At 43.2% G+C, this 16,123-nt stretch overlaps 2 protein-coding genes across 5 annotated transcripts in view; one reads left to right on the top strand and one right to left on the bottom strand.

Annotated features, from left to right (window-relative positions):
• KIF19 (kinesin family member 19) overlaps positions 1-976 on the top strand; it is a 55,033-nt gene extending 54,057 nt beyond the window's left edge. For 2 of the 3 annotated variants that reach the window (XM_074260681.1, XM_074260679.1), the window contains exon 20: positions 240-976. In XM_074260681.1, coding sequence (XP_074116782.1) covers positions 240-346 — 107 coding nt within the window. In that variant the 3' untranslated portion in view covers positions 347-976. The remainder of the gene's footprint in view (positions 1-239) is intronic. The other variant, XM_074260680.1, reaches the window with a different exon arrangement.
• Positions 977-1,891: 915 nt separating this feature from the next.
• BTBD17 (BTB domain containing 17) lies at positions 1,892-13,251 on the bottom strand. Of its 2 annotated transcripts, none has more exons than XM_074260684.1 (3): positions 13,011-13,251; positions 6,204-6,480; positions 1,892-3,302 (listed from the first exon to the last, which is right to left on the bottom strand). In XM_074260684.1, the coding sequence occupies exons 2-3, from the start codon at positions 6,422-6,424 to the stop codon at positions 2,219-2,221; spliced, it is 1,305 nt and encodes a 434-aa protein (XP_074116785.1). In that variant the 5' UTR covers positions 6,425-6,480; positions 13,011-13,251; the 3' UTR covers positions 1,892-2,218. The 2 variants fall into 2 exon arrangements, with proteins under 2 accessions (XP_074116785.1, XP_074116783.1); XM_074260682.1 differs by lacking the exon at positions 13,011-13,251 and adding an exon at positions 12,762-12,893.
• Positions 13,252-16,123: the final 2,872 nt, after the last annotated feature.

Consider the following 16,123-nt stretch of genomic DNA (forward strand, 5'->3'; position numbering starts at 1 on the left):
TTAATGGTGAGCCTTTGCCAGTCCCTGTGAGAGTGCTCTCAGATGTCCTTAACAGGTTCAGGTGTCAAGCTCTGATAAGTCACCTTGCTGAAGAGATGCTGAAAATCCTGTCTGAAAAGCCATGAGCCTGTTATCCCTGCAGTGGGCCTCCACAGAGATCAGGAACACTGGCAGGGGAGAGAGGTCAGGAGGAGATGCTGACTTTGCTGAACTATTTATAGTCATCCATTTTCCCACAGCAGGGCCTGGAGACCCATTGCCCCTCACCATGCCAGCAGCTTCCAGACGAGCTACATGTGGTCCACATCAGCCCCAGGGCAAAGATGGACGCTTCCGACCTAACTGAAGACCTCCGAAGCAACCTGCCCCCCAAGAATTAGAGGGGAGAGAGATGGGAAGATGGAAAGACCAGGACTGAAGGGGAGTGCAAGGGGAGGTGACCTGGGCAAGAGAGCAGGAGATGTCCAGATACTCGGCACCCCATAAGCCCTGGTGGAGTTTGTGTCTTGGAGATTCTGGAATGAGGAAGACCATCACCCTTCCACTTCAGTGACATCAGTGCAGGCAGGGGGGTGGAGACTTACTGGGGAAAGGTGATGATCCCAAGAAAGGATCTCCAGAGCCCAAGGGGAAATCTAACCCCAGGGCCACAGTCCCTGTGGCCTCCCTACATAATACTGCACAGAACTATGTTGCCAAAACTCTTCACCTATTGTCAGACTTCAGTGTAGTCAGCAGAGCCCACTGGGTTGAACCTCTGCAACTGGGTGGTGGGAAGACAATAGGAGTCTGGAGCCAAATGGAGCACAGGAGTGTTGGAGCTGTCAGGTTCCGGGAAACGGGAATCCAGGAGAGAAGTGGTACTTGTACTAGATCCAGGTTGGGTACTGGAGTGGGGGCTGAGGGTGATGGTTTAGTTTTATCACATCACACTAACTTTCCCCCACGCCTTTGAACAATAAAAATCCCACTTGGAGTTGGATGTTCATGTTCGAGACCAGAAGCATAGGATTGGGAGAGCTTATAGTTCACTGGCCCTGGAGGTTGTGAATTCTAATGTGACCTCACACACTTACTTGCTGGGTGACTCTGGGCACCTGCCCACTCTCTATTTCCTTCTACTATATAGCATATTGTCTGCTTCCAAATACTGGGATGCTTCACTTGCCCTAAAAGGAGAAAGAGTGTCAGGGAGCCAGCAAGGTCTGTCTTCTGCCCATCCTCGCCTGCCTCAGCTTCCTGGCCCCTCTTCCTCTATATTCTGCTCTCCCCCTTATCTGATGGAACCAGGACCCAACAAGAGCAGTTTAGCCCCATTAGAGCCCCTGAACCTAGGTATGAATGTCACAAATATCAGCACTGGAACCCTGACTCTTCCCACCTATACTTCCCTGTCCTAACCTTGCCTGATGGGAAAAATGAATAGATAGGGGGCTGGAGAGGGAACATGGGCAACTTTGCAAATCTTAAAGAATTCTATTATAATAGTAATAATACTGATAATAGATAGCATTTATATAGTGCTCACTATATGCTAGATATCCTTAACTAAGCACGTTACAATTATTATGTCATTTGATCTCTACAAAAACCTTTGGAGGTGGATGCTGTTGTTCTCATTTAAAGATAAGGAAATTTAAACAAATAGGTATTAAGTGACTTGCCCAGCATCGTGCAACTTGTGTCACTGAAGTCAGGTTTGAACTCAGTCTTCCTGATAGGAGTGCTTGTAGGTTATGATTATGATGATGAGGAGGAGGAGGACTATACCCTGTCCCTACCCACACACCTCGGAGCCATGTAGCATGTTGGAAAGAAAGGCAAAGCCTCCTACACCCCTGCTTCTCAAACTGTGGCTTACAACCATATATGGGGTCTCATAACTGAATGTGGGGGTCACAAAATTATGATTTATTATCAGCAAATGTTTGATTTGTACGCCTATTTTATATACCTAGGGTCACATAAAAATTTCTCATGTGAAAAGGGGTCTTATATGGAAAAGTTTAAGAAGCCCTGCTCTGTAGCAGGCCCCAAAGAGCGGTCCCAGCTCTCTTGGGGATGTCTTTAATGCCCCAATCAGAGGCCTTGGGCCATCTGTCTGGCCACCATTCCAGAAGGTCAGCTGCTTATGTCCCTGCCCTTCATAATGCTCTCGTCCTGGGGAGTGCAGAGAAACCTTCCCTTTTTCCTTCCCTCCTTCCTGTCTTCCTTCCCCCTACTTGTGGGTCCGAATGAGGCTGTGGTAGATGGGCTTGATGATGAGATGCAGGTGAAGGGCATTCTCTACCAAGTACTCCGAGTTGCGCCGTTGCAGGTCAGTGTGGGCCAAGAAGTCCCCAGACTCGTCGCTGCTCTGATGGAAGCTGTAAGCATGGCGGATCAGGAGCCGCCCCTGCTGTCGAGCCCCCACCAAAACTGTCTTCTGGAAGCTCACGCCTGCAGCGTCTCCGCTGATGCTGGCTGGGGTCACCACCAGTCGGGGACGCCCATCCTCAGGGCGGGCTGCCGGGAGGGCAGCCCCGGCCGTGTCAGCGTAGACGGGCCGCAGACTGATGGGCAGCCAGCGTGGGGAGAACAGGACGTTCCACGTCACCCGCCTGCCTGCGTCGTGCCCGCTGGGGCCCAGCTGTGTCTGGAAGCTCGTGCTTCGGTCATCCCTGGCAGGGTTGCTAATAACCCAGAGGGCCCCCCAGGCTGGGGAGAGGTAGTTGCGAGGCAGGAAGGCACTGCCATTGACATCAAAGAATTTGGCGTAGTGGAGGGGAGAGGCTGAGTGGAACTGGTAGGCCTGCAGGAGGAGATCCCCCACGGCCTCTCCGTGACGGGCCAGTGCCGGTGACTGAGCCTGCAGCTGGAACAGCTGGGCAGGGGGGATCATGGGATAGCGGATAGACCTCAGGGCCTGCTCAGCAACGGGTGTGGGAGGGCGGGCCCGGCCCAGCCAGACTTCCAGGGCCTGGAAGAGCTCTAACTCATCTTGGAGCACCAGGTCAGAGCGGTCCAGGAGTTGGCCCAGAAGCTCCGGGGTCACCTCCCCCCACTCGGAGCTCCCCACCACGGCCGACAGGTTCCAAGCCAGGAACTGGAGGCAGCTCTCCCTCAGGTCTTCATTGCCTATTCGTGCCGCATAGTGGTACCACCCCACGGCCGGGCCGGGCCCCCCCATCTCTCCCACAAGATGTGACTTCATGTACTCAGTTATACCTTGCTGCAGGGAAGCCACGCCATATTTGCTGGCCAGTCTGTGCAGGGGGATGGCCTGAGACATCAGGAGGGACAACTCCCCACAATATAGATACCTACAAGGGGAGGAAAGAGGAGATGGTGGGGGCCAAGCTGTGACGCTCACCCTCACCCAGCCAGGCTCACCATCCGCTTTTCTATGCCCCAGGAAGGGGAGAGCCTGGCGAGAAGATCCAGACCAATGGTGGTGGGCAACACTAGGGAGAGTACCACTTAAAAAGAATAGGCGGAGGATCTCGTCCCTTCATCGGAATTATAGAGCTGGAGCCTGAGAGATCATCCACAGCTCCCTCCCCCATTTTATACTGAGGGTCAGAGAGCTCAGAGAAGGCAAATTTGCACTCAAGTCTTCTCCACATTTGGAGTTTTCTTCTTCAGCAGGCTACACCTTTTCTTATGGTTAATGGATTTCCCCTCCACTCCCACCACCATATCTCTCATTCTTCCTCAACAATCTTCCTTCCTCACAGGGTCTGTGAGTTCTATCCCAGCTTTCTCATCTCTGCCAGTGCCTTCCTCAGCATGACCCTTCTCTCCTCTATGAAACGAGGGGGATGGGCTAAGGGATCCCTACTATCCCTTCCAGCTCCAACATTCTACGGATCAAGAACTCTTTGTGCACCTCACTGTCTTGTTCTTTCACTGCTGTCACCTTCCTCTGCCTTGTTGCTTCATTAATCTTTGTTACTGCCTGTCTTCTCCCTTACTGTCTTCTCTATTTTGCTTTCATTGTCTTGTCTCCCTCCCTCCCAACCTCTACTCTGAGGCCCTCTCCTTCACACACTCATTCTCTCTCTCTGTCTCTCTCTGTCTCTGTCTCTGTGTCTCTCTCTCTATCTCCTTCTCTCTCTCTCCCCTCTCTCTCTTCTCTCTCTCTCTCCCCTCTCTCTTTTCTCTCTCCCCTCTCTCTCTTCTCTCTCTCTCCGCTCTCTCTCTTCTCTCTCTCTCCCCTTTCTCTCTCCTCTCTCTCTCTCCCCTCTCTCTCCTCTCTCTCTCTCTCTTTCTCTCTCTCTCTCTCTCTTTCTCTCTCTCTCTCTCTCTCTCTCTCCCTTCTCTCTCTTCTCTCTCTCTCCCCTCTCTCTTCTCTCTCTCTCCCCTCTCTCTCTTCTCTCTCTCTCCCCTCTCTCTCTTCTCTCTCTCTCCCCTCTCTCTTCTCTCTCTCTCCCCTCTCTCTCTTCTCTCTCTCTTTCCCCTCTCTTCTCTCTCTCTCCCCTCTCTCTCTTCTCTCTCTCTCTCTCTCTCTCTCTCTCTCTCTCTCTCTCTCTCTCTTCTCTCTCTCTCCCCTCTCTCTCTTCTCTCTCTCTCCCCTCTCTCTTCTCTCTCTCTCCCCTCTCTCTCTTCTCTCTCTCTTTCCCCTCTCTTCTCTCTCTCTCCCCTCTCTCTCTTCTCTCTCTTTCTCTCTCTCTCTCTCTCTCTCTCTCTCTCTCTCTCTCTCTCTCTCTCTCTCTCTCTCTCTCTCCTCTCTCTCTCTCTTTCCCTCTCTTTCTCTCTTTCTTTCTCTCATTCACACACACACACACAAATACCCCCTCTGTCCTTCCATGTGTCTCTGTCTTTCTCTTTATCTACCAATCATTTATCTATTCATATCTGTCTCTATATTTACTTTATCTAATTATCCATCAATCTATTTATATTCATTCATTTGTCTCTCTACATCTATATCTATCTATATATTTCAGCTTTTAGGTGTTGCAGTAGACAGAGTGCTGAACCTGGAGTCAGAAATCCTATATTCAAATCTGCCCTTGGATACTATCTACTTTCTAGCTATGTGAACCTGGGAAAGTTACTTAACCTTTGTCTGCCTCAGTTTTCTCAACTGTAAAATGATGGTAACAATAGCACTTTTCTCACAGGGCTGTTGTGACAGCTTTCCTGTCAGTTTTCCTGCCAACTTTCCAAGGAATACAGGGTACCAGTTAGTTTATCCAGAGATGGGAAAGTAGAGGAGAAAATTGACTTGTCTGCTTTTTGGATTGAGAGCTAGTGATCTTCAGCCCAAGAAAAACTCAAAAAGAATACATAGATTTGCATTGTGATAGGCAGTAGGAATATAACACTAAGAATTTTTGTGCCAACAAATTTGGGGGTTGAAAGGATTGTCATTGCATCATAAGTGTAGTTACACTAGTAAAGTGATATGACCCAAGAGTTAAGCCTGTACCATATTAGCTTTTGAAGAATGGTACCATGGCACCAGGATACTGTGGGGTGCAGACCCCCCAAAAAGCACCCCAAAGTTAGGATTCTGAAGCAAAGCACTAATATCCCCATGCTAGTTATAGCTCTAGGTAAGAATACCTTTGATCCTTGCAATCACTTAGCAATAAGCTATCTAGTGAAAGGAAGCTGTCACGTTTGTAAGAGGACTATTCTACATCTGTTTAAGTTGGAGAGATGTCATTTTGCCCACCAACTGGGATGTGATCATTTTTAGAGGCCCCTGAACTTCTATGAATCGCCAGAGAGAATATCTAGGGGACTTTGAAAGGGAAAAGACATTTCTTATGGAAAAACCTCACTCCTCCACCCTCAGCCCATTTCTGACCCCAACTGAAGGACCCTAATGAACCTGATACCCCCAAAGCCCCGAATAGAAAGAGCTTGATGAACTTGATTCCCTAAAGATTCCAAAAGAAAAACCCTAATGAACTTAACTCCCCAAAGACCTCTATAGAAGCACCCTGATCCCCAAAGACCCCAGTTAAAGGCTCTAATGAACTTGATCCCCAAATATCCCAATAGAAGCACCCTGATACCCAAAGATCCCAAATAAAGACCCTCATGAACTTGACCCCCAAAGACCTTAGTAAAAGGACCCTGATCCCCAAAGACTCTCGCTAATGAACTTAACCACCCCCAAAGATCCTAATAAACTTGACTCCTCAAAGACCCCAACAGGACCCTGATCCCCCAAGATCCCAACTAAAGGATCCTGATGAATTTGACTCTACCTGATAAATTTGTCAAAGACAGCAGCACAGTCCCTGGGCTCCTGCAATGTCACCTCACTTTGGTTGTATAGTAGTCCCTGGAATACCTCACTCTGCAGACCCAGGAGCAGCCGGTGAGTATGGAAGATGTGGACTTCATCCGTACCTGCGGCTTGCACTCGCAACACCGTGTCGCTCTCATTGCCTAGCTGCTGTAACTCCTGCAAGCGCTGGAGCATCATCAAGGAGTGGTCAATAGAGGCATCTGCTGCTTCCCCGGCGACATGTGCTTTCTGGGCTGGGAAGGGAGGAACACAGACTGAAAGGAAACACTGGGGCAGGACTAGGAAGCCCCAGTGAGGGCTACATAAGGAGGACAGCAATCCAGTGGCAATTGCTCACCCATGAAGTCAAAAGAGTATTTTCTCCTTCAACAAGCATGTAAGTGCTTATAATGTGTCAGACACCATTCAAAGTGCTGCTGGTATCCACCCCCCCAAAAAAGTTTCTGCACATTCTAATGGAGAAGGCAACATTTAAATCACAAGAATAATATGGGGGTGATGGAAGTAATCTTAAAAGGAAGCTATAAGAGGCTGAGGAAGACCTCCTGCAGAAGATGACATTTGAGAAATTTATTTATTTATATTTTGAACTTAACAAATGAAAAATCCATAATATGGAAATATGTCTTTCATGACTGCACATGTATAGTCTATATTAAACTGCCTTCTCAAGGACAGAGGAGGAGAGAAAAGAACATAATTTGGAGCTCAAAAATTTTTAAAAACCAATATTCAAAATTGTTTTTATATGTAGTTAGAAAAAATATTTTAAAAATTAACATTAAAATAAGTGCCAAATCCAAAAGGCCTTTCCATATATATGATAGAGGAGGAAAAAGGGATTATATATGAAACTACAAATCTCTACTATATATAGTTTGCTTTTCCTTTTATGTATAGTAAATTCAACTTGTACTTTCAAAGCTGATTTGCATGTCTGTTTCTTTCTGAACTTCCTTCTGTTTGTTTCTATGCTTTTTTTTTTTAATGTCTCAATGAAATTCTTCTTCTTTTTTTTTTTTAATATTCCTTGACCCCTTATACACTTTAACTACTTCTCTCTACCCAACAACCACTGGAAAAAGAAAAAAAGAAAAATAAGCTGAGACTTGAAGGAAACCAAGGAAATTAAGCAGCAGGTATAGAGAGCATTCCAGGAATAAGGGACAGCCATTATAAAGGCACACAGTCAGGAAATGAACTTTCTTTTAACAAGTGGGCGAGTAGCTGAATCACAGACTTGGTAGAAGGAAGTAAAAACCTAAGAAGACTGGAAAGGTAAGGAGAAGCCCATTTATAAAGAGCTTTCAGCAACAAGCCAAACACTTTGTAATTAATCTTGGAGATAATAGGAATCCGTTGAAGTTTATTGAGAGGAGTACTGTGACCTACATTTCATTTATTTATTTAATTTAAAATTTATTTAATTTTAACATTTTTTTTCATTCCACTTTGGAATTTCTCAACAGATCTACACTCTTTAAAAATCATTATTTATTTATTAAATTATTATTTTTTATTTTATTTTATTTTGGAGGCAATCAGGATTAAGTGACTTCCCCAGAATCACACACCTTGTAAGTGTCCGAATTCTGATTTGAACTCAGGTCCTCCTGATTTTACAGCAGGTATTATATAAGAAAGGAGAAAGGTGATGGTGAACAAACATTTTTTTAAGTTCCTATAGCTATCCTAAAAGCTTTACAAATATGTTGTATGAGCATCACCACAACTCTGGGAGATAGATGCTATTATCATTATTATTATTACTGTTTTACAATTGAAGAAAGTGAAGCAGACAGAAATTAAGTGAATGACCCAGAGTCACATAGCTAGTAAGAATCTGAGGCTGGATTTGAATTCAGCTCTTCTTACCTTCAGGTCTAGCCCTCTGTTCACTGCACCATCAAGGATTAGAATATTAGGCAGAAGGCCTATCCTCCAACCAAAAAAATCAACAAAAAAATAAAAAATCATACATATGAGCTGTATGATTTGGACAAAAAGATACTGGACTCCTCTGAGTTTTGTTTCTTTCCTCAAAAACACCCCTGTCAATAATTCTCTGAGCTGCCCTTCCCTGAGCCATCTCACAGGCTATTGGAAGCTTCAAATGGGATGTGAAATTATCTGCAACCACAAAATGTCATTCACTACCTCTGGGACCCTTAACAAGTCACTTCACCTTTCCTCCCTCAATTTCCCCATTTGTAAAATGTGAAGGTTGTCCCTGATGACCTTAGAAGTCTTTCCAGATCTAAATCTATGATCATGTTCATATGTAAGCTTGTGGTAGCATTAGTGCTGGTAGTGGTAATGGGCAGGCTGTCCAGGAAGCCTCTCCCTAGTTCTTGTATAGAGATAATAGAGCTAATGATAAGAACTAACATTGACATAGTACTTTTAAGATTTGCAAAGCTCTTTACACATCTTATTTCCTTTTATCCTATCAACAATCCTGAGAGGCAGGTTCTATTATTATCCTCATTTTACAAATAGGGAAACTGAGTCTGAGAAAAAATTAAATTGATTACCCAGGATCATTCAGTGAGGGAGTGTCTGAAACAGGGTTCTAATTCAGGTCTTTGTGACTTCACTTTTGCCACCTAGCTGCCTAGGTACTCTCATACCTTGTCTTAGTTCAGGGAGAGAGCAGCCTTAGGCCATTGTTCCAGAACCATCTTGTGCATCCCTCTTTGCTTTTCTTCAAATCCTTTATACCTTTTCCCCTGTCTAGACATTAGGGTTACAAAAGTACATGGCTTTCTTTGTTCAAAAGTCACCACTTTCCCCTAAACACACACACATACACACACACACACACACACACACACACATCCTTTCAACTAAAGAGGTTGCTGGCCAACTTTTTTTCCCTATATAGGTTAAATGTGTGCAATTCTTCTAACATATTTCCATATTCTTCATGTGGCACAAGAAAAATCAGATCAAAGGGGGAAAAACACAAAAAAGAAAAAAAAAGGTTAACAAACAACAACAAAAGATGAAAACACAATGCTTTGATCCACATTTAGTGTCCATAGTTCTTTCTCTGGATACAGATGCTGACCCAACCTTTTAACCAAAAGTTTTAAATTGCCTTTTTCAAAACTGCACAATAATTTAATGGAATTGAGTCTTGTTCAAATTCTGACAGAGAAAGTGCAGGAATTAACTATAAATCCAGTTTTCAGAAGACCATCTTAGTGAGGGAGAAACTCTGACCCATTATCAAGATTTTTAGGATGCTTTTTATTCTCCTTTTATTTAGGACCACAGAGCTACAGGCTGACTATATTGTGTCTGCCTTTCATTCAGAGACATGCCGGAGGCAGTTCTGACTATTAAATTTTCAGTCTGAGGATTTACATTTCAGAAATCAGCATTCCTTATATATTAGGGTTTGAGTTATGGTTTTATTGATTGTCTATACTTTTGTTGTTGTTGTTCAGTCATTTTAGTCATATGTGACTCTTTCAGACCACATGTGGGGTTTTCTTGGCAAAGAAATTGGAATAGTTTGTCATTTTCTTCTACAACTTATTTTACAGATGAGGAAACTAAAGTAATTTGGGCTCAGTGACTTGTACAGCGTCACTTATTTAGTGTCTGAAATGTAATATTTGAATTCAATTTTTCAGACTCAACCCAGCATAGAATGCCACCTAGTTAACCTGTTTCTAGACTTAAGAAAGTTAAAAATAATGTAGATTAAATCTAAAAGTGTATGGCATATTTTCCCCCCCTGGAAAACCAGCATTTAAATATTTACTAGCATACCCTTGTATATAAACATTGCTTAAGCTCAGCAGAAGTACAGCAGAAGGCTCAGAAATGTAGTCATCAGCTGATGACTGCGGGCTAATAATAATAATCACTACATGTATTTACATAAAACTTTAAGGTTTGTAAAATGGTTTACATGCATTATTTCATTTGAACCTCACAATACCTCTGTTTGTACTTCATAAACTTTGTCCCATAGCCAAATCTAAAGCAAAAATGAGCCAAATTATAAGGGGGATCAGAATATGGTCTTTGCATTATAAAGTATGTGACTATATTGAAGGAAGGGATGAGAGGGTAAAAATACCAAATAAAGGTGACCTTAGCAGTAAATGATATAGACCTCCAAAAATCTATTACTGATAACATCCCAGAAGAAAGGATATTATTCCACTCACTTAATATTGAAATAACTTAGTAAGTTTAGCCATTTACAAAGCACATTGCTCACAATTTATTGTGATTTTTATTATTTTACAGAATACAGACTAACCCTTCCCTTTCCAGGTTATAGGGAAGTGCTAAATGAGGAAACTAATGCAACATAGGATATCATCTTATCTACCACTTTCTTAGACTGAGGATTCTGAGAAGCTAATTTGACTTCCCTAAAACCAGGTCCTCCTCATTCCAACGTCAACTCTACTATCTATTACAAATGCTAGTAGGTAGGAAGGAAGGTCACCAAATTGTACATAAGGTTCCTTGCAGACTACATGACTTAGAAAATCAAATATTAACATTTTGTTGTTTTTTGGTTTTTAGTTGTTTTCAGACACTTCCAATTCTTCATGATCCATTTTGGAGTTTTCTTGGCAAAGACACTGGAGTAATTTGCCATTTCCTTCTCTAGCTCATTTTACAGATGTGAAAACTGAGGCAAACAGGATAAAGTGACTTGGCCAGGATCACACAGCAAATAAGTGTCTGAGGTCAGGTTTGAACTCAGTAAGATGAGTCTTCCTGACCCCAGACTCAGTACTCTATTCACCGTGCCCCCCAGCTAAATATTAACATTAACTCTGTTCTATTGTATTTTATTTATTTTACTAAATATTTCTCAATTAATTTGAATCTGTTTCTCGCCCCATGGTATTAGACATCTCTGGATTATACCACAATGTCTTTACAAAATATTGCTTATAATAAGAAATCATTATTGCCCTCTTCCCATTTTTATGGGTAAGAAATTGAAGCTCAGAGAACTTAAATGAGACCTAAGGTCCCTGATCTGGGACCTTGAACGGTGTAATGAAAGAATTTAGAATCAGAGGACCTTAGTATCTTTGTGAGTTTAGACAAGTTACTTCATTTTTCTTTCTCTTATTATGACATTATTGGGGTTAAGTGACTTGCTAAATGTCACATAGCTAGTAAATGTTAAGTGTCTGAGGCTGGATTTGAACTCAGGTCTTTCTGTTCCCAAGGCTGGTGGTCTATCCATTGCGCCATCTAATTGTTCTAAGTTATATTTTTATCAACTTCAGTTTTCTCACCTGTTAAAATAGGATGCAGGGCAGAGATAAATGGTGAGGATTGGGCTAGTTGGCTTCTAAGGTGCCTTTCAATGCTAAATCTATGATCCTATAAATGGAGGTTTCCTTCATCTGATTTCAAATCTGTTATCAGACACTTTCCATGATAACCTGGGAAAATAACCTCTTCTTGAATTCCATTTCCCCATCTGAAAATGGAGATAATAATAACATCTGCCTCCCAGGGTTTTTGTGAATGTCCATTGAGATAATATATGAAAAGTGCTTTGCAAACCTTAAAAAAAGCTTTATAAATGTTAGTTATTATTATTAATTATTATTATTATTATTATGACTCCAATTAATTATTGTGACAGTGGATAGAGTACTGGACCTGGAGTCAGGAAGTCTCAGCTTCCTGAATTCAAAACTGATCTCAGACACTTATTATCTGTGTTACCCTGGCCAAGTCATTTTACCTTGTGCCTCAGTTTCCTCATCTGTAAAATGAGCTAGAGAAGAAAACTGCAAATCACTGCACTATTTTTCTAAAAAAACCCCAAAATGGATCATGAAGAGTTGTGACTAAAAACAACTAAATAAAAAACCCAACAAAATGTTAATATATGATTTTCTAAATCATGCAGCCTGCAGAACTGGAAGAGGGAATGAAAAAATAAAGGACGAGAAAGGGATGAAAATAAAAACAAGTCAAGTCAGACAGAGCTCCTGGGATGCCCCAAATCGACTTTTAGGGGGCAGGGAGAGAAGAAGAAAAGCAAAGCTTCAGTTTGTTCTCCCTTGTCCTGATGCCAACAGCTTCTTTTCTGTCCCTAAGCTGACTAAGTAAGGGAGGGGGAGGGGAAGTAAGGATGTGGAGGAGGGAAGGATGAATGAAAAGATCTTTAAAGTCCCTTCCAACTTGAATATGCTGTGCCTCTTAAGAGAGGGGCAGCTGATCAGAGACAGTCTCCTTGTCCAGGACTCAGAATCAACCATCCCTCCATAGTTCTTGGATGAGATAGTAGAGAGAGTATAGCCAGTCCCTCTCATGGACCCCACACAGATGTTTCTGTGGCAACCAAGGGACCCCCAATCAGGACCCCTTCCAAGAGTTCTTGGAAATGCCATGGTGGACCCCTCATATTTCTTAGACCCCTCACCTCTCCCTCACCAGAGACTCCTAACCCCCCCACTTGCACCCCAAAGGGAAAGGACTTCTTGCCTCATTTTGCCCCATCCCCAGTGCTTACCTGCATGCACAACTAGGCCCAGTAGGGTCATGGTGGCCCAGAAGTTGCCCCAGCCTCCAAATTTGGAGTGATGAGTCCCAGGCATCTTTGTATCCTCACCCCCAGCCCAAGAGCACACAATGATCCCTTCCCCACTTCCCTGGCTCCTTATATAGGATGCTGGCCTGGGGTGGGGGGGACTAATTCCCCTCCTTTGTAGCCTGCCTCCCTCCCCCAACCTATCTTTGCCTTGGATTGGTGGAAACTGACCTCAGCTGTTGCCTGGACAACCACTTGAGCTTCAGCATGACAGCCGACAGGACTATTGTGTGGACCAGCTAGGCCCCCGAGGGGGGCGGTGGACCCTCTGCAATCCCCAGGCTTTTCCACCTGCTCCCAAGATCTGCTTTTCCCTTTCTGTCTTCCCAGGGGTGATGCAAGCCCCCTGGAGGGCAGGCAAGCCAGAGGAGGTGGGAGTTTCTGGGGACTCTGCCAATCCCTAGTTAAGGATGTCTCCTCCACTCCCATGACCCAGCCTGGTGCCCCAGCATGGAGAAGGCTCGACAGCTCTTTGGCAGGAATGCCAGGGAGAGCTATGGTGAGCTGGCTGCAGAGAGAAGAGGAAGGAGGCAAGATGGGCACATACTACTGTGGCCAACACATTGGCAAAGACTACCCAGTGGTTCCTTCCTTCTTTTGGAAACAAATAAACTTGCCTTTTTGAACTACCCATGCAACCCTGGAAAGTTGAAGGGAATGAAGATAACTTTTTCCACTGATGCTGGTAGAACATGTTATAACCCAACCTCCTTAATTCCTCTTCCCTAGATAAGCTCAGTATACTGAACTAGGACCCCTGGACAAAGCTTCTCATTATTCTGAACTACAAATTGTCATCTGGTACATTTCTTTTCCTCAAAGCTCCAGAAGCTCTATTCCTTATTTGGGTAAACTAAGGCACAGCTGGACAGGGTCACACTATTTGCTGGGAGAACTTGGATGATCCATAATAGGAAAAAGTCTAAAATATGTGCACTGTTTCAAACTTGTGGACCTCTAACCTATTACTTATGCAAAGGAGGGAATGCAAGGTAAATAGGGTTGTTTTTTCAAGGTAAAGGTGTTGGAGTTGGAAGAGGGAGGATTGAAGAACTGAGACAATCCAGTTCTGGGTACTGGACCCTGATCTCAGCTCAGCAGGAAGTCTTTTTTAGCCCTATTACCTAGATGCCTACATGACACATGGAGAGTTTCCTCTCCATCAATTTCCCCCTCAGTGACCGTAAGGCACCTGTCCTGCTCAGTTTTCCTCTTTGGGCAAGGTCCATGAAAAGGCTTTGCATGGGTCAGTAGTTCTGCTGCTCTCCCCCACCCAGCAGCCCAATGATCAGATCAGTGCATGGCTGCCTAACTCTGCCAGCCCTGCCCCCTTTCCTGGGGCCCAGGCTGAGTGGTATTGAATCTGGCTCCAACTCTGACAGCACTGCTATCAAACCATCCGGCCATTGGAAACCCCCTTCCTGGCCCCTGTGACTTTCACGCCTGGTTCCCCTCATCCAGATTGATCCCTACCCCCTCTCTGGAAGGCAGCCTGTATTTCCTAGAGCCTAACTGTCCCCAGCCCAGGGACTCAGAGACTAAACCAGCTCCTCTGCTACCAATCCCGAGGCAACTGTGTTTCCTATAGCAATATTATTCATTTTTGAAGTGCCTGGTTAAAAAAATATCTTGAGACCAAAATCAGAGAAATATGGGAAGACCACATGCTCAATGCAGAGTGAAGTCAGCAGAACCAGGAAAACAATTGTAACCAGAAGCTCAAAGCTCTCTGGAGAGAAGGGTAAACTGAGGCTCCTCTGGAGAAATCCATTCAGGTCTCCCTTTGAACCACATCTAGACAGAGTTTATGGACATTTGTACCTGGGTTAAACACTCGTGTACTTGCAGGCACAAACACATTTTACATAATATATATAATGGCCACAAAAATGAAAATGAAAAAAATATATAAAAATGAAGGTGAATGTTGTGTCATTATAATAAATGAAGTGGGGAGATATGGGTACAGAATGTGGATGCATTGTCAGATACTGTCTATTTCATTATTTCCATTTTTGACTAAACTAAACAGGCATTCAAAAAGCACCTACTATGTGCTGGGCACTGGATACCCAAAGAAAGTAAAAAATATGGCTCCTTACCTTCTTTCTAATATGGTAGAGAACATACCAGAAAATAGTATATATACAAGATGTATGGTTTGCAATAACGTATGTATGGAAAGTAATTTCAGAAAAAAACAAAACAAAACAAAACAACAAAAAAAAAAAAAAAAAAAAACATGAGTAGGAAAAGTCTCCTGAAGAAGGTAGGATTTGAGCTGAATCCTGAAAGAAGTCAGGCAGAAAAAATGAAGAACATTCCAGGCATAGGATTTGGTCAGTGAAAAGACTATAAAAGCTCAATTGGTATCTATATAGTGTTATTATTGAATCCTGACTCCATTTGAATCTTTTTTTTCAAGGTATCATTTTTTATTTATTTCATTAAATATTTCCCAATTATATGTAAGAAAATCTTTAACATCATTTTAAAAATGTTTGAATTTCATAAAAATGAGTGTTCAAAACTATATTTAGATACAATTAGGAAAAAAAACTATTAAATGGGAAAAAATTTGAGTTCCATATTCACTTCTCCTGCCCCTACTTGAGAAGGCAAGCAACATATCAATTATATATGTGAAGATGTGCAAACATATTTGCAGATTATCCATGTTGCACAAGGAAGCACACACATGAAAAAGGAAACAAAGTATAAAAATGTATGTTTCAATCTGAACTCAAAGTTCAACAGTGTTTTCTCTCTGGAGGAAGTTAGCATTTTTATTTCTGTTATCTTTTTACTGCTGCTTCCAGTCCTTTCCTGTCTTCTACATTACTGCTTATTGTTGTTCAATCATGTCAATCATGTCTGACTCTTTGGTACTCCTTTTGATGCTTTCTTGGCAAAGATAGTGGAGTAGTTTGCCATTTTCTTCTCCAGCCCATTTTACAGGTGAGGAAACTGAGGCAAACAGAGTTAAATGATTTACTCAGAGTCACACAGATAATAAGTATCTGAGATATATAAACTTAAGGAGATAAGTCTTTGTGATTCCAGACCTGGCATTCCACTGTGCTACATGGCTGCTTCTAGGATACTGCACTTTGGTTCCATTTTTCTCCCCTTAATATGAATAAATAGTATGGGTCCCTCCAGTATCTTAACTAAGTAGCATCTATTTAGGCTGCTGCCTCCCTTGTTTCATACCTTTTTGCTAGGCCCAGGGCTTTTTAAAACATGTTTCCCTCCTAGCACAGTGGGTGTTCTCAGCTGGACCT

Source organism: Sminthopsis crassicaudata, chromosome 4 (assembly GCF_048593235.1).
Source record: "Sminthopsis crassicaudata isolate SCR6 chromosome 4, ASM4859323v1, whole genome shotgun sequence".
Classification (NCBI taxonomy): Eukaryota; Metazoa; Chordata; class Mammalia; order Dasyuromorphia; family Dasyuridae; genus Sminthopsis; species Sminthopsis crassicaudata.